The sequence below is a fragment of the Salmo trutta genome, chromosome 34, assembly GCF_901001165.1.
Source record: "Salmo trutta chromosome 34, fSalTru1.1, whole genome shotgun sequence".
In the NCBI taxonomy this organism is placed as follows: domain Eukaryota; kingdom Metazoa; phylum Chordata; class Actinopteri; order Salmoniformes; family Salmonidae; genus Salmo; species Salmo trutta.
The window spans coordinates 32,453,943-32,478,500 of NC_042990.1; the positions used below are offsets into that span (position 1 = coordinate 32,453,943).

At 43.5% G+C, this 24,558-nt stretch overlaps 1 protein-coding gene across 1 annotated transcript in view; it reads left to right on the forward strand.

Moving 5' to 3' along the window:
* LOC115174040 (gamma-aminobutyric acid type B receptor subunit 2) overlaps window positions 1-24,558 on the forward strand; it is a 413,659-nt gene that overhangs the window by 381,226 nt on the left and 7,875 nt on the right. Inside the window, exons 14-17 of the mRNA XM_029732652.1 lie at window positions 16,536-16,646; window positions 18,161-18,385; window positions 18,637-18,819; window positions 21,450-21,579. Coding sequence (XP_029588512.1) covers window positions 16,536-16,646; window positions 18,161-18,385; window positions 18,637-18,819; window positions 21,450-21,579 — 649 coding nt within the window. The remainder of the gene's footprint in view (window positions 1-16,535; window positions 16,647-18,160; window positions 18,386-18,636; window positions 18,820-21,449; window positions 21,580-24,558) is intronic.

Consider the following 24,558-nt stretch of genomic DNA (forward strand, 5'->3'; position numbering starts at 1 on the left):
TACATGCAAGATCTCACCTCCTGGAGTTGCAATGATCATGAGAACGGTGAGGAATCAGCCCAGAACTACACGGGAGGATCTTGTCAATGATCTCAAGGCAGCTGGGACCATAGTCACCAAGAAAACAATTGGTAACACACTACACCGTGAAGGACTGAAATCCTGCAGCGCCTGCAAGGTCCCCCTGCTCAAGAATACATATACATGCCCGTCTGAAGTTTGCCAATGAACATCTGAATGACACAGAGGACAACTGGTGAAAGTATTGTGGTCAGATGAGACCAAAATGGAGCTCTTTGACATCAACTCAACTCGCCGTGTTTGGAGGAGGAATGCTGCCTATGACCCCAAGAACACCATCTCCACCGTCAAACATGGAGGTGGAAACATTATGCTTTGGGGGTGTTTTTCTGCTAAGGGGACAGGACAACTTCACCGCATCATTTGACAGGGCCATGTACTGTCAAATCTTGGGTGAGAACCTCCTTCCCTCAGCCAGGGCATTGAAAATGGGTCGTGGATGGGTATTCCAGTATGACAATGACCCAAAACACACGGCCAAGGCAACAAAGGAGTGGCTCAAGAAGAAGCACATTAAGGTCCTGGAGTGGCCTAGCCAGTCTCCAGACCTTAATCCCATAGCAAATCTGTGGAGGGTGCTGAGGGTTCGAGTTGCCAAACATCAGCCTCGAAACCTTAATGACTTGGAGAAGATCTGCAAAGAGGAGTGGGACAAAATCCCTCCTGAGATGTGTGCAAACCTGGTGGCCAACTACAAGAAACGTCTGACCTCTGTAATTGCCAACAAGGGTTTTGCCTCCAAGTACTAAGTCATGTTTTGCAGAGGGGTCAAATACTTATTTCCCTCATTAAAATGCAAATCATTTTCTAACATTTTTGACATGCGTTTTTCTGGATTTTTTTGTTGTTATTCTGTCTCTCACTGTTCAAATGAACCTACTATTAAAATTATAGACTGATCATTTCTTTGTAAGTGGGCAAACGTACAAAATCAGCCGGGGATCAAATACTTTTTTCCCCCACTGTATATCTAGTCTATATATAGTATATCACTAGTCTATCTAGTATGTCCAGTTTATCCTAAAGAGATCTACTGTAGGATACTGTTCAATCTAATCTATCCCAGGGGACCAGAAGGGGTTAAATTAAATCAACCCTTGTTTAACAGGGCTTGTTCATTGCTTTTTAAATCAGTTGCCGACTCAACACCCACCAAGGGAATTACACTATGTGTCTACTCATAGGTTCCTCTCTGTCGCCATCAATTTGGTCTGTGTGTGTGTGTGTGTGTGTGTGTGTGTGTGTGTGTGTGTGTGTGTGTGTGTGTGTGTGTGTGTGTGTGTGTGTGTGTGTGTGTGTGTGTGTGTGTGTGTGTGTGTGTTCGTGTTCGTGCGTGTGTCTGTACGTATGTGTGTGTGTGTGTTCGTGCGTGCGTGTGTCTGTACGTGCGCTGGTGTCATGGCGCGGAGGCAAAGGGGCCATTCGTGTACGAGAGGGATTAACCCGGTAATGGGATAAAGTCAACAACGGTCACATCAGACAGATAGGTGGCAGAGGGCAGACATTTAAATACAGATAGACAATAAATGAAAAATGTAAATCCTAGTACTCCTCGGCTGTCTATGGAGTTTTTATTTTCTAAAAGAAACTGGCCTAGAATAAATCACTCTAATCTCAGAGTCTGGAGAGAGATTAGAGTTGTGGGATTCTTCATAAAGGTGCTGGGGTTTTATGTTGAAAAAGTAATACAAATACAACAACATAAGGCTTATTTTACAGAAGTTATAAAATGTAAAAAAAATCCAAAAGCTTGTACTTAAAAAGGTTTAACAAAACACAATTAAGACGTTATCTCTACACATTTTTATTTTACCCTTATTTTACCAGGTAAGTTGACTGAGAACACATTCCCATTTACAGCAGCAACCTGGGGAAGAGTTACAGGGGAGAGGTGGAGGGGAGGGGGATGAATGAGCCAGTTGGAAACTGGGGATAATTAAGTGGCCACGATGGTATTTGGACCAGATTGGGAATTTAGCCAGGATGCCAGGGTTAACACCCCTACTCTTACAATAAGTGCCATGGGATCTTTAGTGTCCACAGAGAGTCAGGACACCTGTTTAACGTCCCATCTGAAAGACAGCACCCTACACAGGGCAATGTCCCCAATCAATGCCCTGGGGCATTGGGATATTTTTTTAGACCAGAGGAAAAGGTTCCTCCTACTGGCCCTGCAACACCACTTCTAGCAGCATCTGCTCTCCCATCCAGGGACTGACCAGGACCAAACCTGTTTAGCTTCAGAAGCAAGCCAGCAGTGGGATGCAGGGTGGTATGCTACATCTATGTAAGCTCTCAGTTACAGGGACAATGATGGTGTTGAGTCACACAGCCTTCATCAGAGAGTGCTCTCACCATAGAATTACAGTAGAATAAGAACATTAAAATCCAGAGAACAGTTTCTGTAGAGACCCATTGATTCAATACAGTGGGGTTGTGTTGCGAAGACAAGTAGAGGCTGATCTTGGGTCAGTTTTTGCACCTAATGGTGAAAGTTAGGAATAGGGGAGGGAAAGCTGATCCTAGATCTGTATCTAGGGGAAACTTACCCCGGAGCCATGACATGCAGCCATGCAATATGTACAAACCCAGTCATTCAGTGCAGGTGTAACAGTATTGCGTCTGTCTCTCTCCTTGCCCCTACCTGAGCTTGAACCAGGGACCCTCTGCACACATCAACAACTGCCTCCCACGAAGCATCGTTACCTATTGCTCCACAAAAGCCACGGCCCTTGCAAAGCAAGGGAAACAACTTATTCAAGGTCTCAGAGCGAGTGGCGTCACCAATTGAAACGCTATTAGCGCACACCACGCTAACTAGCTAGCCATTTCACACCGGTTACACAGGGACACAGTCATTCAGTGCAGGGATATGGTCACTGGGACTCCTGTATAGAGGAGGAATGGTTAGATATGGTCACTGGGACTCCTGTATAGAGGAGGAATGGTTAGATATGGTCACTGGGACTCCTGTATCGAGGAGGAATGGTTAGATATGGTCACTGGGACTCCTGTATCGAGGAGGAATGGTTAGATATGGTCACTGGGACTCCTGTATCGAGGAGGAATGGTTAGATATGGTCACTGGGACTCCTGTATAGAGGAGGAATGGTTAGATATGGTCACTGGGACTCCTGTATAGAGGAGGAATGGTTAGATATGGTCACTGGGACTCCTGTATCGAGGAGGAATGGTTAGATATGGTCACTGGGACTCCTGTATAGAGGAGGAATGGTTAGATATGGTCACTGGGACTCCTGTATAGAGGAGGAATGGTTAGATATGGTCACTGGGACTCCTGTATAGAGGAGAAATTGTTAGATATGGTCACTGGGACTCCTGTATAGAGGAGGAATGGTTAGATATGGTCACTGGGACTCCTGTATAGAGGAGAAATTGTTAGATATGGGAGTTGGGACTCCTGTATAGAGGAGGAATGGTTAGATATGGTAGTTGGGACTCCTGTATAGAGGAGGAATGGTTAGATATGGTAGTTGGGACTCCTGTATAGAGGAGGAATGGTTAGATATGGTAGTTGGGTGTGCATCCCAAATGGCACCTTATTCAATTTATAGTGCACTACTAAAGGCTTTCGTCAAAAGTAGTGCATTATGAAGGTGTTCAGGTGCCATTTGGGATACATTCCATGTCCGTTTTTTATTTCTTTTTTTATTTCACCATTATTTAACCAGGTAGGCCAGTTGAGAACAAGTTCTCATTTACACCTGCGACCTGGCCAAGATAAAGCAAAGCAGTGCGCCAAAAACAATAACACAGAGTTACACATAAACAAACGTACAGTCAATAACACAAGACAGCTGATGCTTAAAGTTAGAGAGGGAGATATCAGACTCCAGCTTCAGAGATTTTTGCAATTTGTTCCAGTCGTTGGCAGCAGAGAACTGGAAGGAAAGGCGGCCAAAGGAAGTGTTGGCTTTGGGGATGACCAGTGAAATATACCTGCTGAAGTGCGTGCTACGGGTGGGTGTTGCTATGGTGACCAGTGAGCTGAGATAATTCGGGACTTTACCTAGCAAAGACTTATAGATGACCTGGTGCCAGTGGATTTGGCGATGGATATGTAGTGAGGGCCAGCCAACGAGAGCATACAGGTCGCAGTGGTGGGTAGTTTAAGGTGCTTTGGTGATAAAACGGATGGCACAGTGATAGACTACATCCAGTTTGCTGAGTAGAGTGTTGGGAGCTATTTTGTAAATGACATCGCCGAAGTCAAGGATCGGTAGGATAGTCAGTTTTACGAGGGTATGTTTGGCGGCATGAGTGAAGGAGGCTTTGTTGCGAAATAGGAAGCCGATTCTAGATTTAATTTTGGATTGGAGATGCTTACTGTGAGTCTGGAAGGAGAGTTTACAGTCTAACCAGACACCTAGGTATTTATGTCGAAAACCTTGGCCAGGTCAATGAAGACGGCTGCAAAGTACTGTCTTTTATTGATGGCGGTTATGATATTGTTTAGGACCTTGAGCGTGACTGAGGTGTACCCATGACCAGCTGGGAAACCAGATTGCATAGTAGAGAAGGTACGGTGGGATTCGAAATGTTTGGTGATCTGTTTATTAACTCGGCTTTCAAAGATTTTAGAAAGGCAGGGCAGGTGGATATAGGTCTATAACAGTTTGGGTCTAGAGTGTCTCCCCCTTTGAAGAGGGGGATGACCTCGCCAGCTTTCCAATCTTTGGGGATCTCAGACAATACGAAAGAGAGGTTGAACAGGCTAGTAATAGGGGTTGCAACAATTTCAGCGGATCATTTTAGAAAGAGAGGGTCCAGATTGTCTAGCCCAGCTGATTTGTAGGGATCCAGATTTTGCAATTCTTTCAGAACATCAGCTGTCTGGATTTGGGTGAAGGACAAGCATGGGGGGGGTTGGGCAAGTTGCTGCAGGGGGTGCTGAGATGTTGGCCAGGGTAGAGGTAGCCAGGTGGAAAGCATGGCTAGCCGTGGACAAATGCTTGTTAAAATGATCTATTATCGTAGATTTATTGGTGGTGACAGTGTTTCCTGTCCTCAGTGCAGTGGGCAGCTGGGAGGAGGTGCTCTTATTCTCCATGGACCTTACAGTGTCCCAAACCGTTTTGGAATTAGTGCTACAGGAAGCAAATTTCTGTTTGAAAAAGCTAGCCTTAGCTTTCCTAACTGACTGAGTATATTGGTTCCTGACTTCCCTGAAAATGTGCATATCGCGGGGGCTATTTGATGCTGATGCAGAATGCCACAGGATGTTTTTGTGTTGGTGAAGAGCAGTCAAGTCTGGGGTGAACCAAGGGCCATCTCTGTTCTTAGTTCTACATTTTTTGAATGGGGCATGCTTGTTTAAGTTGGAGAGGAAAGCACTTTTGAAGAGCAACCAGGCATCCTCTAATGACAGGATGAGGTCAATATCCTTCCAGGATACCCGGGCCAGGTCGATTAGAAAGGCCTGCTCGCTGAAGTGTTTTAGGGAGCGTTTGACAGTGATGAGGGGTGGTCATTTGACTGCGGACCCAGTACGCACGCAGGCAAGGAGGCAGTTATTGCTGAGATCCTGGTTGAAGACAGCAGAGGTGTATTTAGAGGGCAGGTTGGTCAGAATGATATCTAAGAGGATACCCGTGGTTATGGATTTAGGGTTGTACCTGGTAGGTTCCTTGATGATTTGTGTGACATTGAGGGCATCTAGCTTAGATTGTAGGATGGGGTGTTTTAAGCATGTCCCAGTTTTGGTCACCTAACAGTACGAACTCTGAAGATAGATGGGGGGCGTTTAATTCACATATGGTGTCCAGGACACAACTGGGGGCTGAGGGGGGTCTATATTAAGCGGCAACGATGAGAGACTTGTTTCTGGAAAGGTGGAATAGATTCAAGGCATAATGTACAGAGAAGGGTATGGTAGGATGTGAGTACAATGGAGGTAAGGCATTGAGTGACGATGAGAGAGGTTTTGTCTCTAGAGGCACCATTTAAGCCAGGTGCTGTCACCGCATGTGTGGGGGGTGGAACATAAGGGCTAGCTAAGGCATATTGAGCAGGGCTGGAGCCTCTACAGTGAAATAAGACAAAAAATGACTAACCAAAACAGCAATAGACAAGGCATATTGACATTAGGGAGAGGCATGTGTAGCCGAGTGATCATAGGGTCCAGTGAGTAGCTAGGCAAGCTGGAGGCACGGCGATTCAGACAGCTAGTAGGCCGGGGCTAGCAGATGGGCCTCAGGGGGACGTCACAATGGCAGAGTCTGTTGAAACCCCCTCGGACGGTTACGTTGGCAGACCGGTCATGATGGATCAGCGGGGCTCCGTGTCGGCAGCAAAGGGTCCAGGCCAATTGGCAGAAGAGGTATTGAAGCCCAGGAATTATCTGATGGAATTCTTCAGCTAGCCGGGAGAAGGGCCTAGCTCGAGGCTAGCTCCAGGCTAACTGGTGCTTGCTTCGGGACAGAAACCCCTCGGACGGTTACGTCGGTAGACCAGTCGTGATGGATCAGCGGGGCTCCGTGTTGGCAGCAAAGTGTCCAGGCCAATTGGCAAAAGAGGTAATTGAAGCCCAGCGATTGCTTGATGGAATCTCTTCAGCTAGCCGGGAGATGGGCCTAGTTTGAGGCTATCTCCAGGCTAACTGGTGCTTGCTTCAGGACAGAGACGTTAGACAGGAGTAGCCACTCGGACAGCAGCTAGCTAGCAGCGATGATCCGGAGTAAAGGTTCAGAGCTTGCGGTAGAAATCCGGAGAAATGGTAGAGAAAAGCAGTCCGATATGCTCTCGGTAGATATCGCGCTGTGCAGGCTGGCACGAGTTGCCCGGGCTGAGGCTGGCAGTCTGCGTTAACGGTGATGACCGCTAGCAGTGGCTACCCGACTACTAGCTAGCAGCTAGTTAGCTGGCTACCTGCTGAAGGGGGTTCTGGTTCTAAAGTGTAAAAATAGCCACATTGAGTGAGGCGGGTTGCAGGAGAGTATGTTCGGTCCGTAGATGGAAAATGAGATTAAAAAAATAATACAAATATACAGTCGTATCAAAAAGTTGGGGCACCCCTGAGAATTTCCATGATTTCCATTTATAAATATTTGGGTGTTTGGATCAGCAATTTCATTTTGATCTATCAAATAACTGATGGACACAGTAATATTTCAGGAGTGAAATGAGGTTTATTGGATTAACAGAAAATTTTCAATATGCATCAAAACAAAATTAGACAGGTGCATAAATTTGGGCACCCCAATAGAAAAATCACATCAATATTTAGTAGAGCCTCCTTTTGCAAAAATAACAGCCTCTAGACGCTTCCTATAGCCTCTAATGAGTGTCTGGATTCTGGATGAAGGTATTTTGGACCATTCCTCCTTCCAAAACATCTCCAGTTCAGTCAGGTTTGATAGTTGCCGAGCATGGACAGCCTGCTTCAAATCATCCCACAGATTCTCAATGATATTCAGGTCTGGGGACTGGGATGGCCATTCCAGAACATTGTACTTGTTCCTCTGCATAAATGCCCGGGTAGATTTTGAGCAGTATTTAGGGTCGTTGCCTTGTTGAAATATCCAGCCCCGGCGTAACTTCAACTTTGTGACTGATTCTTCAACATTATTCCCAAGAATCTGCTGATATTGAGTGGAATCCATGCGACCCTCAACTTTAACAAGATTCCCAGTACCGGCACTGGCCACACAGCCCCACAGCATGATGGAACCCCCACCAAATTTTACTGTGGGTAGCAAGTGTTTTTCTTGGAACGCTGTGTTCTTTTGCCACCGTGCATAACGTCCCTTGTTATGACCAAATAACTCAATCTTTGTTTCATCAGTCCACACCACCTTATTCCAAAATGAAGCTGGCTTGTCCAAATGTGCGTTTGCATACCTCAAGCGACTCTGTTTGTGGCGTGTGTGCAGAAAAGGCTTCTTCCGCATCACTCTCCCATACAGCTTCTCCTTGTGCAAAGTGTGCTGAATTGTTGAACGATGCACAGTGACACCATCTGCAGCAAGATGATGTTGTAGGTCTTTGGAGGTGGTCTGTGGGCTGTTTTTGGCCGTTCTCACCATCCTTCGCCTTTGCCTCTCCGATATTTTACTTGGCCTGCCAATTCTGGCCTTAACAAGAACTGTGCCTGTGGTCTTCCATTTCCTCATTATGTTCCTCACAGTGGACACTGACAGCTTAAATCTCTGCGATTGCTTTTCATAGCCTTCCTCTAAACCATAATGTTGAACAAGCTTTGTTTTCAGGTCATTTGAGAGTTGTTTTGAGGCCCCCATGTTGACACTCTTCAGAGGAGAGTCAAAGAGAACAACAACTTGCAATTGGCCACCTTAAATACATTTTCTCATGATTGGATGCACTTGTCTATGAAGTTCAAGGCTTAATGAGCTCACCAAACCAATTGTGTGTTCCAATTAATCAGTGCTAAGTAGTTACAGGTATTCAAATCAACAGAATGACAAGGCTGGCCAAATTTTTGCATAGCCTATTTTTCACATCTGATTTAATTTCATACAACTTAATATTGCTACACTAAAAATCTTTGTCTGGACAATACCCCAGTACTCAGCTTTTATTAGAAAATGAATGGCATGCCACTGTGATCATTTTCTGTGACGACAGAGTAAATTATTATGCAGCTTCAGAGGGGTGCTCAAACATTTTCATACGACTGTATACTAAATATACGAAGAAAAACGATATATACAAGGGACAGTACAAGACAATCAAAACAGACATCCCCACTGCTACGCCATCTTGGAATGAGCCTCTGCAGAGCAGACAGTTATCCAGGGAACCTGGGAGTGGGATGTCACCCATGTGAATTCCAGCCGACCCAGGATGTGACCCAAATGGCACCTTATTCCCTATATATACTGTAGGCTCTGGTCCAAAGTAGTGCACTATATAGGGAATAGAGTACCATTTGGGATGCAGTTTGTGCCTGGTGTCAGGAGCCTTTTATTTGCCATGGGTGAATGTGTTACTGGAATATTGGTTTTCTGAAAAACCTGAAAACACCAGTCATTTTCATTTATCTCTTCCCCTTCTCTAAATGGGACAACCCTCATATTTACACAACCCTAAAATTCACACAACCCTCAAATTCACACAACCCTCACATTCACACAACCCTCACATTCACACAACCCTCATATTCACACAACCCTCATATTCACACAACCCCCATATTCACACAACCCTCATATTCACACAACCCTCATATTCACACAACCCTCATATTCACACAACCCCCATATTCACACAACCCTCATATTCACACAACCCTCATATTCACACAACCCTCATATTCACACAACCCTCATATTCACACAACCCTCATATTCACACAACCCCCATATTCACACAACCCCCATATTCACACAACCCTCATATTCACACAACCCCCATATTCACACAACCCTCATATTCACACAACCCTCATATTCACACAACCCTCATATTCACACAACCCTCATATTCACACAACCCTCATATTCACACAACCCTCATATTCACACAACCCTCATATTCACACAACCCCCATATTCACACAACCCTCATATTCACACAACCCTCACATTAACACAACCCTCATATTCACACAACCCTCACATTAACACAACCCTCATATTCACACAACCCTCATATTCACACAACCCTCACATTAACACAACCCTCATATTCACACAACCCCCATATTCACACAACCCTCATATTCACACAACCCTCATATTAACACAACCCTCATATTCACACAACCCCCATATTCACACAACCCTCACATTCACACAACCCTCACATTCACACTAACCACGTTTCGATCCACAGTTGTGTTATGAGATAAAGTTATACTGTATTCAAAAAAAGAATCACGACATCTGTGATGGAAACAGGAAGTTTCAGTACAATTTGATAAATGCCACAGATAACTTGTTCGTTCAACATGGTGGGATCTTTTTGCGCCTGTATTTATTGTGCGAGAAATGATAGTGGAAACGCCTTTATGTGCAAATATTGATATAATAACCATATCGAAGTACGCTTGGAGTCCCGTGATGACACGGTTTGGGAAAGCATGCAGTTTATCAGGCTACAGATGAAATAAGTTATGATTAATTTCACAGGGTGGTGAAAGTGCACGGTAATGAGCTTGATGTTTCCTTTCCAATAAATATCCAGGGTCTTATTCTGGTGACGTAATGATCGATGTTGGACTGCCGTTTGACAAATAAAAATATTCTCTTATCCATAATAATCTCATCATGTAGGCTAGCCTACCCGCACTGTTGTCAAGAGCTCACGTGCCAAGACCAGAGGAGGAATTTAACACAACAGTGTCTGTCACAAAACTATCGGTAGAGTTGAAAATGTGATGGAAACACATTCAACTAGATAAGAAGTACATTTTGTACGCACTACGTAGTCACGCATTGTTTTTTATCAGCAGCAAGTCTGTATGGTTGAAACACCACTGGTGGGAAAATACGCATATTTTCTTTATGTAGATTTTAGAATATTTGCATGAAAATCTGTCTCCAATTGGATGGAAACCTAGCTACTGATTTTAAAGCTAGGGTAGAGTTTTTATTCTCTACAAAACAAGGGAGACTATATTGATTCCTCCCCCACCAACCCTCCCTCAGATTGTAGAAGGCTTTTCCTCTACCATTTTTCATCTCCATATTCTGCGCTTTTTGGAAAAAACATCTGCAAACTGACATAAATCGCTGCCACAAACTCTAGAGCTATTTTGTCTCTCTCTGCAGTGGAATCTTCCGTTTTGTAATTGCCACTGCAAGTGATGGAGAGTCGCTGTCAGTAGGCTGATAGCTCATCCACACACGCACACACACACACGCACGCACACACACACACACACACACACACACACACACACAACACACACACACACACACACACACACACACACACACACACACACACACACACACACACACACACACACACACACACACACACACACACACACACACACACACAGCAGCTGAGGACGTAAGCTCTCAATTTTCTCCCCCTGGCGCTCTCACCTGTTGGTCCCACTCCTCCTCTCACCTGTTGGCCCCACTCCTCCACTCTCCATCTTTCCATCCTTCCTTCCATCCCTCCTCCAGAAAGAACCAGGGCTCTCCACACCCACCCGCTACTCTCTTTAGTCTCTCCTAGTGTGGAGCACACCACTCGGATGACTGGCTCCCTAACCCTCCCTTTCTCCGTCCTTGCCTCTCTCCCTGCATCCCTGCCTCCCTACCTACCTCCCTCCCTGTCCCCCTCCTTACCCACCTCTCTCCCTGCCTCCCTCCCTGGTTCCCTCTCTCCTTGCCTTTCTCCCTCCCTGCCTATCTCCCTTCCTGCCTCCCTACCTCTCTCCCTGCCTCCCTCCCTGGCTCCCTCTCTCCTTGCCTTTCTCCCTCCCTGCCTATCTCCCTTCCTGCCTCCCTACCTCTCTCCCTCCCTCACTCCCTGCCTCTTTTCCTCCCTGCCTCCATCCCCACCTCCCTCCATCACTCCCGGCCTCCCTCCCTCCTTACCTCCCTCCCTCCTAGTAGCCTTTTAATAACATTAATAACATGCTCTGAGAAATGACAGCAGACGCCACCGCTGCTGCCGCCACCACCACCGCTTTGGGCCACTCGGCTCTGCCCGCCGCAGGCTGTTTCTTGGCAACCCCCAGACAGCTTCCCTGGGAGAGGTGAGGATTCTGATGTTCCTGCCTGTTCTGATCTCGGATGGGACGGATGGAAGCCCATGGATGCCGATGCCCAGTTGTCCATATTTAAAACACAGAAGTTTGTATTATCAGTGTTATTAGTTGTAGAGGGCATGTCAGAGCTGCAGTGGTAGGCTGTCCATCCCCAATGGCACCCTATTTCCTTTGTAGTGCACTACTTTTGACCAGGGCCCAGAGTAAATAGTGTGCTATTTGGGATGCATACATGGTGGTGATAGAGCTTAGCCGTTTAGCTCCTTGGGTTCAAATTATCACGAGTGGATCTGTTCCAATGTCCATACTAGTAAACTACTTTAATTAAATAATGTACTGGGCATTCAAGTGGTATCCCAGCTAACACATAACGTTCTGAGAACCATATGACCCTACGACTATGACTTTTCTAGAACCCTTCCTTGGTATTTCATTATTTTAACAGAACGTTTTCCTAAATGTTCATTCATGGTTACATTTAATTAAAATGTTGGCAATGTTCTAGGAACGTTCTCCAACTGGTTTGACGTCGGGAATGTTGTCAAATAGTTCAGAGAATGTTAAGAAACAACGTTCTTCTGCAGGAATTTCAGTACTTCAGCATAACGTTTCCTACAGGTTTCGTCATGGTTCTATTTGAAGTCATGTTCTCAAATTGTTCCAAGAATGTGAAGAAAACGTTCCATAAAAAACACAACAGAAGATTGGTAACGCTCAGAGAACGTTCTAAGAACGATATTTAAAAACAAACACATTCCATTCTCTGTCTTTTTGAGTGATCTTAATGAGTGCTTGTTTCCTTTGAAATGGGGGTCTGTTTAATAGACTAAAACGAACAGCTTTGTAAACATGGCACGTTAGCTCCATCCTGGTGGTGCAGAGGACTAATTACATGGACAGAGAACAGAAAATTATAGGTTGAAATTTCACTGATGCCGTGTCACAATAAAAAAAACATGTGTTTGCATGATTATTGCATGATTATTGCCTAAAGAAATACTTTTCTATGTGTCCTATCTGTAGTGCTGAGCGATTAGTGCTTTTTGAGGTCAGTTTGGTTTCGGTTTGATTATTTATAAAAGAATCACGGTTTTCGATTTCGGTTTAGATTTTAAAAAATGTTACATTTATTTTAGAGCTTTTCAATGGGAATTCTAAAGCCAAAAATAGGGAAAATTCCATTTTCAAAACATTGAAAATATTCCATTGTCTCTGTCAGGTCCACATTGGGTAGAATAGGAAATTACTATGAAATAACACAATATTTCAGTTGTGTATATTACTTATTATATTATATTATTTTTCATTCCTTATAGTCATCATCTCATCCCTGCTCAGGCAGTATCAGCCAAACAACGTTATCTCTGTATCTCTGTACTGTCTTTAGTCATCCTATTTAGCTAGGCTAGCCTGCCTAAGCGTGCTGCAGAACTGACTGACTAAGTCATTTTACTAGTTCTTCAAAGTAGATAAGGCATACTTTCACAAACCGTCTATATCCCTCTCTCTCGTCATTGTGTTGTGTACATTCCTCTCTCATGTAGTCTATGTTGTCTGTGTTTATCTAACGTAGCAGGTGTAAAATTGTATCCATCTCTGAGCCAAAAAAACAGGCTCAATGGATTATGGTCATTGTAGTTAATTACCACGTTGCGCTGAACTAGGTTGAATATTGCTTAATAAAAACTACAACTCCCTTCAGCCGAGCGTCCCACATACTCTACCATTCAAAAGTTTGGGGTCACTTAGAAATGTCCTTGTTTTTTAAAGAAAAGCTGATTTTTTTGTCCATTAAAATAACATAAAATTGATCAGAAATACAGTGTTGTAAATTACTATTGTAGCTGGAAACGGTAGATTCTTTATGGAATATCGACATAGGTGTACAGAGGCCCGTTATCAGCAACCATCACACCTGTGTTCCAATGGCACGTTGTGTTAGCTAATCCAAGTTTATCATTTTAAAAGGCTAATTGATAATTAGAAAACCCTTTTGCAATTATGTTAGCACAGCTGAAAACTGTAGTGCTGATTACATAAGCAATAAAACTGGCCTTCTTTACACTAGTTGAGTATCTGGAGCATCAGCCTTTGTGGGTTTGATTACAGGCTAAAAATGGCCAGAAACAAAGAACTTTCTTCTGAAACTCGTCAGTCTATTCTTGTCCTGAGAAATGAAGGCTATTCCATGCGAGAAATTGCCAAGAAACTGAAGATCTCGTACAATGCTGTGTACTACTCCCTTCACAGAACAGCACAAACTGGCTCTAACCAGAGTAGAAAGAGGAGTCGGAGGCCCCGATGCACTAGTGTTACCAGCTATGTCTATCAACAGTTGTCGTAGTGACATTCTATTGAAATGGTTACTTGCATAGTGGAGTATTTTGTTAAGACATGTAGCTAGCTAGCTAGATAATCAATTAACCATAATCCCAACTCATGACATTACTACACTGCATGAATCTGCAGGTAGCTTGAACCAACCAGGTTCAATGTTAGCTCGCTAACAGGCTATAACTAGCAAAGCAAATGGCTCTGAGGTATGAATAATAATAATAATACGCGTAACGTTAGCTAGCAAACCAGCTAAAAGTACACTAACTTCAAATGAAAACGACTTTCTGTCAAAATTAGAAACGTGTAATATCTGAAAATGTAGCTAGCTAGACTATCTTACCCCTATACATCATGGATGGACGCTTCTCCCTGTCACGGATGCCATGGTTGCCCTAAGTTTGAAGATGAAATCCGGACACAGGTGTTATCTCCATCTCCTTAGCTATCATACTCTAATCCCACTGATTTCAAAACTCCACTTTCAAAATTTCCTCCACTTACTGACCAGCTCAAATATAGACAGAAGCGTGCTATATGGCAGACCAATCTGAACTCATCTCTCGGCATGTTGAGCCCACTCATTATCTCAGCCAGTCATGGCTAGCGAGAAGGTTGCATCCTTTTTCGTTGGCTAAACCAACTAGGCTTGTAATTTAATAATTTTATTCATATTGTTGTGAAAAGGTAGGTTTGGTATACAGAAGATAGCGTTATTTGGTAAAAGACCAAGTCCATATTATGGCAAGAACAGCTCATATAAGCAAAGAGAAACAACAGTCCATCATTACTTTAAGACATGAAGGTCAGTCAATCCGGAACATTTCAAGAACTTTGACGTTTCTTCAACTGCAGTCATAAAAACCGTTAAGCGTTATGATGAAACTGGTTCTCATGAGGACCGCCACAGAAAAGGAAGACCCAGAGTTACCTCTGCTGCAGAGGATACATTCATTAGAGTTACCACTTCAGAAATTGGAGCCCAAAGAAATGCTTCATAGAGTTCGAGTAACAGACACATTTCAACATCAACTGTTCAGAGGAGACTGTGAATCAGGCCTTCATGGTCGAATTGCTGCAAAGAAACCACTCCTAAAGGACACCAATAATAAGAAGAGACTTGCTTGGGCCAAGAAACACGAGCAATGGACGTTAGACTGGTGGAAGTCTTTCCTTTTTTCTGATGAGTCCAAATTTGACATTTTTGGTTTCAACTGCATTGTCTTTGTGAGACGCAGAGTAGGTGAACGGATGATCTCCGCATGTGTAGTTCTCACCATGAAACATGGAGGAGGGGTTGTGATGGTGTTGTGATGGGTTGTGATGGTGCTTTTCTGGTGACACTGTCAGTGATTTATTTAGAATTCAAGGCACACTTAACCAGCATGGCTACCACAGCATTCTGCAGCGATAAGCCATCCCATCTGGTTTGCGTTTAGTGGGACTATCATTTGTTTTTCAACAGGACAATTACCCAAAACACACCTCCAGGCTGTGTAAGGGCTATTTTACCAAGAGGGAGATTGATGGAGTGCTGCATCAGATGATCTGGCCTCCACAATCACCCGACCTCAAACCAATTGAGATGGTTTAGGATGAGTTGGACCGCAGAGTGAAGGAAAAGCATCTGTGCTCAACTCTTTCAAGACTGTTGGAAAAGCATTCCTCATGAAGCTGGTTGAGAGAATGCCAAGAGTGTGCAAAGCTGTCATCAAGGCAAAGGGTGGCTACTTTGAAGAATCTCAAATATAAAATATATTTTGATTTGTTTAAAAAAAATGTTTACTGAATGATTCCATATGTGTTATTTCATAGTGTTGATGTCTTCACTATTATTCTACAATGTAGAAAATAGTAAAAAATAAAGGAAAACCCTTGACTGAGTAGATGTGTCCAAACTTTTTTACTGGTATTGTATGTCACATAAGTTTGTAATCAACTGTAGTTGCTGTGTATATGTGTGACTGTCTAACTTGTATTTTTTTGAAGAAATACTCTTCAGATTTTGATTGAAGTTAAAAATATTTTTGCTTAGGCTGTTGTTGTTGGTATTGTTGTTGTTGTTTTTGACATGCATGTGCCCACCACTGACCAGGCCTTCTCTTCTCTCAATTCAATTCAAGGAGCTTTATTGGCATGGAAACATATGTTAACATTGCCAAAGCAAGTGAAGTAGATTATATAAAAAAGTGAAATAAACAATAAAAATGAACAGTAAACATTACATTCACAGAAGTTCCAAAAGAATAAAGACATTACAAATGTCATATTATGTATATACACAGTGTTGTAACGATGTACAAATGGTTAAAGTACAAAAGGGAAAATAAATAAGCATAAATATGGGTTGTATTTACAATGGTGTTTGTTCTTCACTGGTTGACCTTTTCTCTCTCTCTGTGTGTCCCTACAGGCGGACCCCCAGGGGCGGGACATAGCCATCCGGCCCTTCCTGGAACACTGTGAGAACACACACATGACCATTTGGCTGGGGATCGTTTACGCATACAAGGGCCTGCTTATGGTGAGTAAGGAGAGAGATTGGTGTGTGTGTGTGTCCGTCACCTCAAGGACCTACTCATGGTTAGGGAGGTAGTCTCTGAGCTGCAGGAAAGGAAGAGGTGGTGGCTGTTATCTGAACACCGTCTAGCATGTGTATACCATGGTCATTGTGTCATGATGGAGAGTTCAATAGCAAGTTTTCTGTCACACACAAAGCACACGTATGGTAATGATATCTGTGGTTGTTAGATGTCGATTTCATCAGGCATAGAGCACATTCTGTTGTTCTGTCTGAATACTGGGATATGACTCATACCCTACTATACAGAGAGAAATAGCACATGCCCTGCCATTGGTTCAGTGATGAGTTACCCACAATAGACTTGTCCTTCACTGAAGAGAGCCTTCCACTGTGAGAAAGAGAAATATCAAAGGAAACACAAAATACTTTGATCACTGTTCTCTCCCCGACCATATGAGTGGTCCCATTGAGTAGTAACTAGGTTCATTGTGTGTGTGTGTGTGTGTGTGTGTGTGTGTGTGTGTGTGTGTGTGTGTGTGTGTGTGTGTGTGTGTGTGTGTGTGTGTGTGTGTGTGTGTGTGTGCCTCCAAGCAGAGCTCCCAGTGATGTAGTTAACCGAACCCCTCCAGAAGCCTAAGGTTTCTAAATTAAATGTGACATATTTGAACATGTTCCACTTCCCCTCGGCTGGTGTGTTTGAACACCTTAACTTAACTAGTCCAGACTGTAAATAATTCAACCTTTCAGTACACTTATAGCCATGAGAGAGAGAGAGGAAACAGAAAGAGAGCAGTTAGACAGAAAGTGAGATATATGGCGTGACCAACTTCAGAGTAGTTGTGTCTGAGACAAAACTGGGACATGACAACAGTAGGAGCAGCATCTGAGGATTGAGTCATCATCTATCCTATGACACACACACACACACACACACACACACACACACACACACACACACACACACACACACACACACACACACACACACACACACACACACACACACACACACACAAACACACACACACACACACACACACACACACACACACACAACCTATCCCAAGGTGTGATCATGTGACGAATGCTCCTGCGATGCTGCTACATCATTATAATGTTGAGACACTGGGGTTCTGTTCTGGGATATTCCATGCAGTGTTCTGTGAAGAACACAAAAACACTCTCAGAAAATAAACCATTTATGACCACAAAACCAAAAGGCTTTTCAAGTTTACATCAATGCTGCTGTCTGCTATGTAGGTCACATTAGATGGTGTAATTCATATCTTTGTGCAAATGTACATCTCCATATCACAAAAGCTACAGTATGTACTGAACATAAATAGGCCTATACATTCCTGTTAATCTTTCATTCTTTCTCTCCTCTACTCTCCTGTCCCCCTCCTCTCTCCTCTCCTTTCCCCTCTCTCTCGTCTTCTCTCTCTCTCTCCTCCTCTTCCCTTCTTATCCTTCCTTTTCTCTCCCTCTCTTCTATCCTCTCCCCTCTCCTCCAGTTGTTTGGGTGCTTCCTGGCTTGGGAGACGAGGAATGTGAGCATCCCGGCCCTGAATGACAGCAAGTACATCGGGATGAGTGTGTACAACGTGGGCATCATGTGTATCATCGGGGCGGCCGTGTCCTTCCTCACGCGAGACCAGCCCAATGTGCAGTTCTGCATCGTGGCTCTGGTCATCATCTTCTGCAGCACGATCACTCTCTGTCTGGTGTTTGTGCCAAAGGTAAGGAACACAGGAAATGGTAAACTGTCTCCTTCCTGTCCAGCCAATGGGCATGAAACTGCTCAACCAACTGGATTCATGCACTCTAAGAGGATCTCAGAAATGATAATGTTGCTGATTGTATGAAATACTTTCCTTTGTTTTTAAACATTCCGATATGAGTAAGTGTAACATGCCATCAGAGGAGGAATGTGATGTGACACCTTAACCTGTCATTCTAAGCCACTGCCCTTTATTATGACAACTTGCAGTTCATCACGATGAGGACCAATCCAGACGCAGCTACTCAGAACCGGAGGTTAAAGTTCAATACGAACCAAAAGAAAGAGGACTCCAAGACGTCCACGTCAGTGACCAGTGTGAACCAGGCCAACACGTCCAGACTGGACGGCCTGCAGACCGACAACCACCGCCTCCGCATGAAGATAACAGAGGTGACGTCATCGTAATGCTGCCTTATGTCATCACCACTTATGAAGAGGTCAGGGAGTCTCTCCCGACCACACCAGTCCTGTTACCTACATTTAGTCCCCAGAGTTTTCTCTCAACTTCACAGTCAGGAAAAGCTTGTGGCCCTATTTATGTGACCAGAGAGACAACCTGTTTTTTGTATTTATCTAAAGTATGGTATTCTTCATATATGAGAGTCTTACATTTGCGTGACATAACAGCAATGACAGTGTCCTCAGAGCGTGCCTTGTCTCTAATAGGTCCTGTCTGCCAGTAGCACCATCCTGTCACTCTATAAAGTGTCTCTAATAGGTCCTGTCTGCCAGTAGCACCATCCTGCCACTCTATAAAGTATCTCTAATAGATCCTGTCTGCCAGTAGCACCATCCTGTCACTCTATAAAGTGTCTCTAATAGGTCCTGTCTGCCAGTAGCACCATCCTGCCACTCTATAAAGTGTCTCTAATAGGTCCTGTCTGCCAGTAGCACCATCCTGTCACTCTATAAAGTGTCTCTAATAGATCCTGTCTGCCAGTAGCACCGTCCTGTCACTCTATAAAGTGTCTCTAATAGATCCTGTCTGCCAGTAGCACCGTCCTGTCACTCTATAATGTGTCTCTAATAGGTCCTGTCTGCCAGTAGCACCGTCCTGTCACTCTATAAAGTGTCTCTAATAGGTCCTGTCTGCCAGTAGCACCGTCCTGTCACTCTATAAAGTGTCTCTAATAGGTCCTGTCTGCCAGTAGCACCGTCCTGTCACTCTATAAAGTGTCTCTAATAGGTCCTGTCTGCCAGTAGCACCGTCCTGTCACTCTATAAAGTGTCTCTAATAGGTCCTGTCTGCCAGTAGCACCGTCCTGTCACTCTATAAAGTGTCTCTAATAGGTCCTGTCTGCCAGTAGCACCGTCCTGTCACTCTATAAAGTGTCTCTAATAGATCCTGTCTGCCAGTAGCACCATCCTGTCACTCTATAAAGTGTCTCTAATAGGTCCTGTCTGCCAGTAGCACCATCCTGCCACTCTATAAAGTGTCTCTAATAGATCCTGTCTGCCAGTAGCACCATCCTGCCACTCTATAAAGCGTCTCTAATAGATCCTGTCTGCCAGTAGCACCATCCTGTCACTCTATAAAGTGTCTCTAATAGGTCCTGTCTGCCAGTAGCACCATCCTGCCACTCTATAAAGTGTCTCTAATAGGTCCTGTCTGCCAGTAGCACCATCCTGTCACTCTATAAAGTGTCTCTAATAGGTCCTGTCTGCCAGTAGCACCATCCTGTCACTCTATAAAGTGTCTCTAATAGATCCTGTCTGCCAGTAGCACCATCCTGTCACTCTATAAAGTGTCTCTAATAGATCCTGTCTGCCAGTAGCACCATCCTGTCACTCTATAAAGTGTCTCTAATAGGTCCTGTCTGCCAGTAGCACCATCCTGTCACTCTATAAAGTGTCTCTAATAGGTCCTGTCTGCCAGTAGCACCATCCTGTCACTCTATAAAGTGTCTCTAATAGATCCTGTCTGCCAGTAGCACCATCCTGTCACTCTATAAAGTGTCTCTAATAGGTCCTGTCTGCCAGTAGCACCATCCTGTCACTCTATAAAGTGTCTCTAATAGATCCTGTCTGCCAGTAGCACCATCCTGTCACTCTATAAAGTGTCTCTAATAGGTCCTGTCTGCCAGTAGCACCATCCTGTCACTCTATAAAGTGTCTCTAATAGATCCTGTCTGCCAGTAGCACCATCCTGTCACTCTATAAAGTGTCTCTAATAGATCCTGTCTGCCAGTAGCACCATCCTGATAAAGTGTATCGTACTTTCATTTATAGAACATATGATGCTTTGTCTTTGACGTTGAATGACATGATAAATCTTGTGCCAATCACGTAGGCTTTTCTAGAAATCTCTCTGTCATGCATTTCACTGTATCTATTCTCTTCTAGGGTGCATGAGTAGCCATTGTCCTTGTAGTTGTTCCTAACGCCACTCTTGAAGTACAAGAGTTGAATAGAAAAGGTTTCTTTCTGGTCAAATTCAATACATTTCAGTAGGCAACCCTTATCTGTCCTTGCATCACTATTTAAGTATATTTTAAAAATGGGTAACATTGTTTTAAGGGTCCATAATAAACCATTTATAAACCATTTATTAATCATTACTCCCACAGTTTAAAACTATTTTAACATCTTAAACATTATGTTAACATCTTAAACAGGTTAACATCTTAAACACTATTTTAACATCTTAAACATTATGTCAACATCTTAAACACAATTTTAACATCTTAAACATTATGTTAACATCTTAAACATTGTCAACATCTTAAACACAATTTTAATATCTTAAACATTATGTTAACATCTTAAACATTATGTTAACATCTTAACATTATGTTAACATCTTAAACACAATTTTAACATCTTAAACACAATTTTAACATCTTAAACATTATGTCAACATCTTAAACACAATTTTAACATCTTAAACATTATGTTTACATCTTAAACACAATTTGAATATCTTAAACATTATGTTTACATCTTAAACACAATTTGAATATCTTAAACATTATGTTAACAACTTAAACACTATTTTAACCCCGTAAACTCTCTCTGTGCAGTTGGATAAGGAACTGGAGGAGGTGACCATGCAGCTGCAGGACACCCCAGAGAAGACCCCGTACATCAAGCAGAACCACTACGGAGGCGTCAACAACATCCTCAGCATACGCAACTTCACTGACGGCAAAGGTGACTGACCACTGCTGCTTTTGTTCACACTTCTACAGCATCACCTCCCACATATTCCTCACTCATTAGAACAGACAGACACACCTCTGTCAGCATGGACTGCTGCTGCTGCTGCACCCACTGTCTGCACATGATTCTCTCTGAAGAGTTGTACTCATCTGTCCAAGGTAAAACAGCTGTGCTCACCTCATAGATAGGGAAGAGCAAGTGTTTAATTGTTCCTCCAGCTTCTTGTCTGCTAATTATGATACAATACTACTATCGTCATGACAACTATTTTTCTACATTTTTTTATTTAACCTTTATTTAACTAGGCAAGTCAGTTAAGAACAAATTCTTATTTACAATGACGGCCTACCAAAAGGCAAAAAGTCCTCCTGCGTGGAAGGGGGCTGGGATTAAAAATAAAAATTAAATAAAAATATAGGACAAAACACACATCACAACAAGAGATACCTAAGACAACAACATAGCATGGCAGCAACACATGACAACACAGCATGGTAGCAACACAACATGACAACAACATGGTAGCAACACAACATGGCAGCAGCACAACATGGTAGCAGCACAAAACAGGGTACAAACATTATTGGGCACAGACTATAGTACAATGGGCAAGAAGGCAGAGACAACAATACATCACGCAAAGTAGCCACAACTGTCAGTAAGAGTGTCCATGATTGAGTCTCTGAATAAAGAGACTGAGATAAAACTGTCCAGTTTGAGTGTTTGTTGCAGCTCGTTCCAGTTGCTAGCTGCAGCGAACTGAAAAGAGGAGAGACCCAGGGATGTGTGTGCTTTGGGGACCTTTAACAGAATGTGACTGGCAGAACGGGTGTTGTATGTGGAGGATGAGGGCTGCAGTAGGTATCTCAGATAGGGGGGAGTGAGGCCTAAGAGGGTTTTATAAATAAGCATCAACCAGTGGGTCTTGTGATGGGTATACAGAGATGACCAGTTTACAGAGGAGTATAGAGTGCAGTGATGTGTCCTATAAGGAGCATTGGTGGCAAATTTGATGGCCAAATGGTAAAGACCATCTAGCCGCTCGAGACCACCCTTACCTGCCGATCTATAAATTACGTCTCCGTATTCTAGCATGGGTAGGATGGTCATCTGAATCAGGGTTAGAGTGGCAGCTGGGGTAAAAGAGGAGCGATTACGATAAAAGGAAACCAAGTCTAGATTTAACTTTAGCCTGCAGCTTTGATATGTGCTGAGAGAAGGACAGTGTACCATCTAGCCATACTCCCAAGTACTTGTATGAGGTGACCATCTCAAGCTCTAATTCCTCAGAGGTAGTAATCACACCTGGGGAGAGAGGGGCATTCTTCTTACCGAAGGTTAAGGGCAGAGAAAGCTTGTTGGACACTAAGAAAGCTTTTTGTAGAGCATTTAACACATAATCCGGGGAGGGGCCAGCTGAGTATAAGACTATCATCTGTATATAAATGGATGAGAGAGCTTCCTACTGCCTGAGCTATGTTGTTGATGTAAATTAAGTAGAGAGTGGGGCCTAGGATCGAGCCTTGGGGTACTCCATAGGTAACAGGCAGTGGCTGAGACAGCAGATGTTCTGACTTTATACACGGCACTCTTTGAGAGAGGTAGTTAGCAAACCAGGCCAAAGACTACACCGTAGTACCTCTCTCGTAGTTCAGGACTACAGTACCCTGAACCTAAGTTTGTCGATTGCTCAATGATAAGCTTCTGTTCAGCATTTAGACTGACAGACAGACATATAGAGAAATATAAATGGGTCATTATATTCACCATGAGGATTCAGCCACGTCGTAGAGAACACCACCACGTCCATATCTCTACCTCAGCCATCAGTATTCATGAGACTGGCTGGACTAAATGCATTTGGGCTGTGAATGTGTGGCTGTTACAAGAGTATAACAGTGTCAACAGTGATTACAGTCACAACCAAGTACAAAGAACACTCTCCATAGTGCATGAATATTCATTAGCACATGGTTTGGACTTGAAGGTAGAGCGGTGGGGTTGACTGACCACGGCATCCATATTAGGAATTGCCTCAGTTGTCAGGCCAGTTAAAATACGTAGTCCTCAACTCCTACAGTTGTTAGCAGTCAGTTGACAAGTTTGAGAGTTTCATAAGACAATTGAGGAACCTAATATGGGTGCCGTAAAGGATCTGGAGAGTAGTTACAAAGAGTTCAGAAGACCTTAATATTACTGTGAGGTTATCTCTCAGGGCACAAGAGATAGTGACCTGTTACAGTAAATTACTCTTTTGACACCATCCCACCAACATTGTTTTCAGAGGTGGGTTTATATATTATTAATTTCCAAATAGGATTATACCGTGAATTGCTCACATTAATAAATAATTTACCGCCACAATCCAATCCATATGAATCCATTATGCTATGTTTAGACATGTATCTTCAGATGCACATTTAGGATACACACTGCCACAGTGTGATCGTCCAATCAGGTCAATGTTATGCTAAGAGGTGAAGATCTGGGTCAACTGGAGAGGAATAAATGGACACATAAGGGGATCATTTCGGGGCTCTCCAGGTGGCATTTGAAACACTGATAAGGCTGTTTACTTTGACAACAACTGTGTTCACACTCCCACGGTGACGAGAGGCCAACACCAGAATCCTGTCAGGCTGTTTCCCCCCTGGACTAAAATATTTTCCACAACATCAAGAAGCACAGCAGTCCCTCTCTCACTCGCTTTCTCTCTGTCTGTCTCTTTCTCACTCTCTCTCTCTCTCGCCTCTGACTCTCTCCATCTGTCTGTCTCACTTTCTTTCTCTATATATCTATCCATCTCTTTCTCTCTCTCTCTGAGTCTCCCTCCTTGAAGCCTCTCTGATTGTGCTACCAGCAGAGCTCCATTTAGCATGTGTTGAACACACAGAACAGAAATGTTGTCTTTGTTTGCTGCTGCCTTTAAAGTAATACCCGACAGATACTGTATCAGTGATGTAATACCAG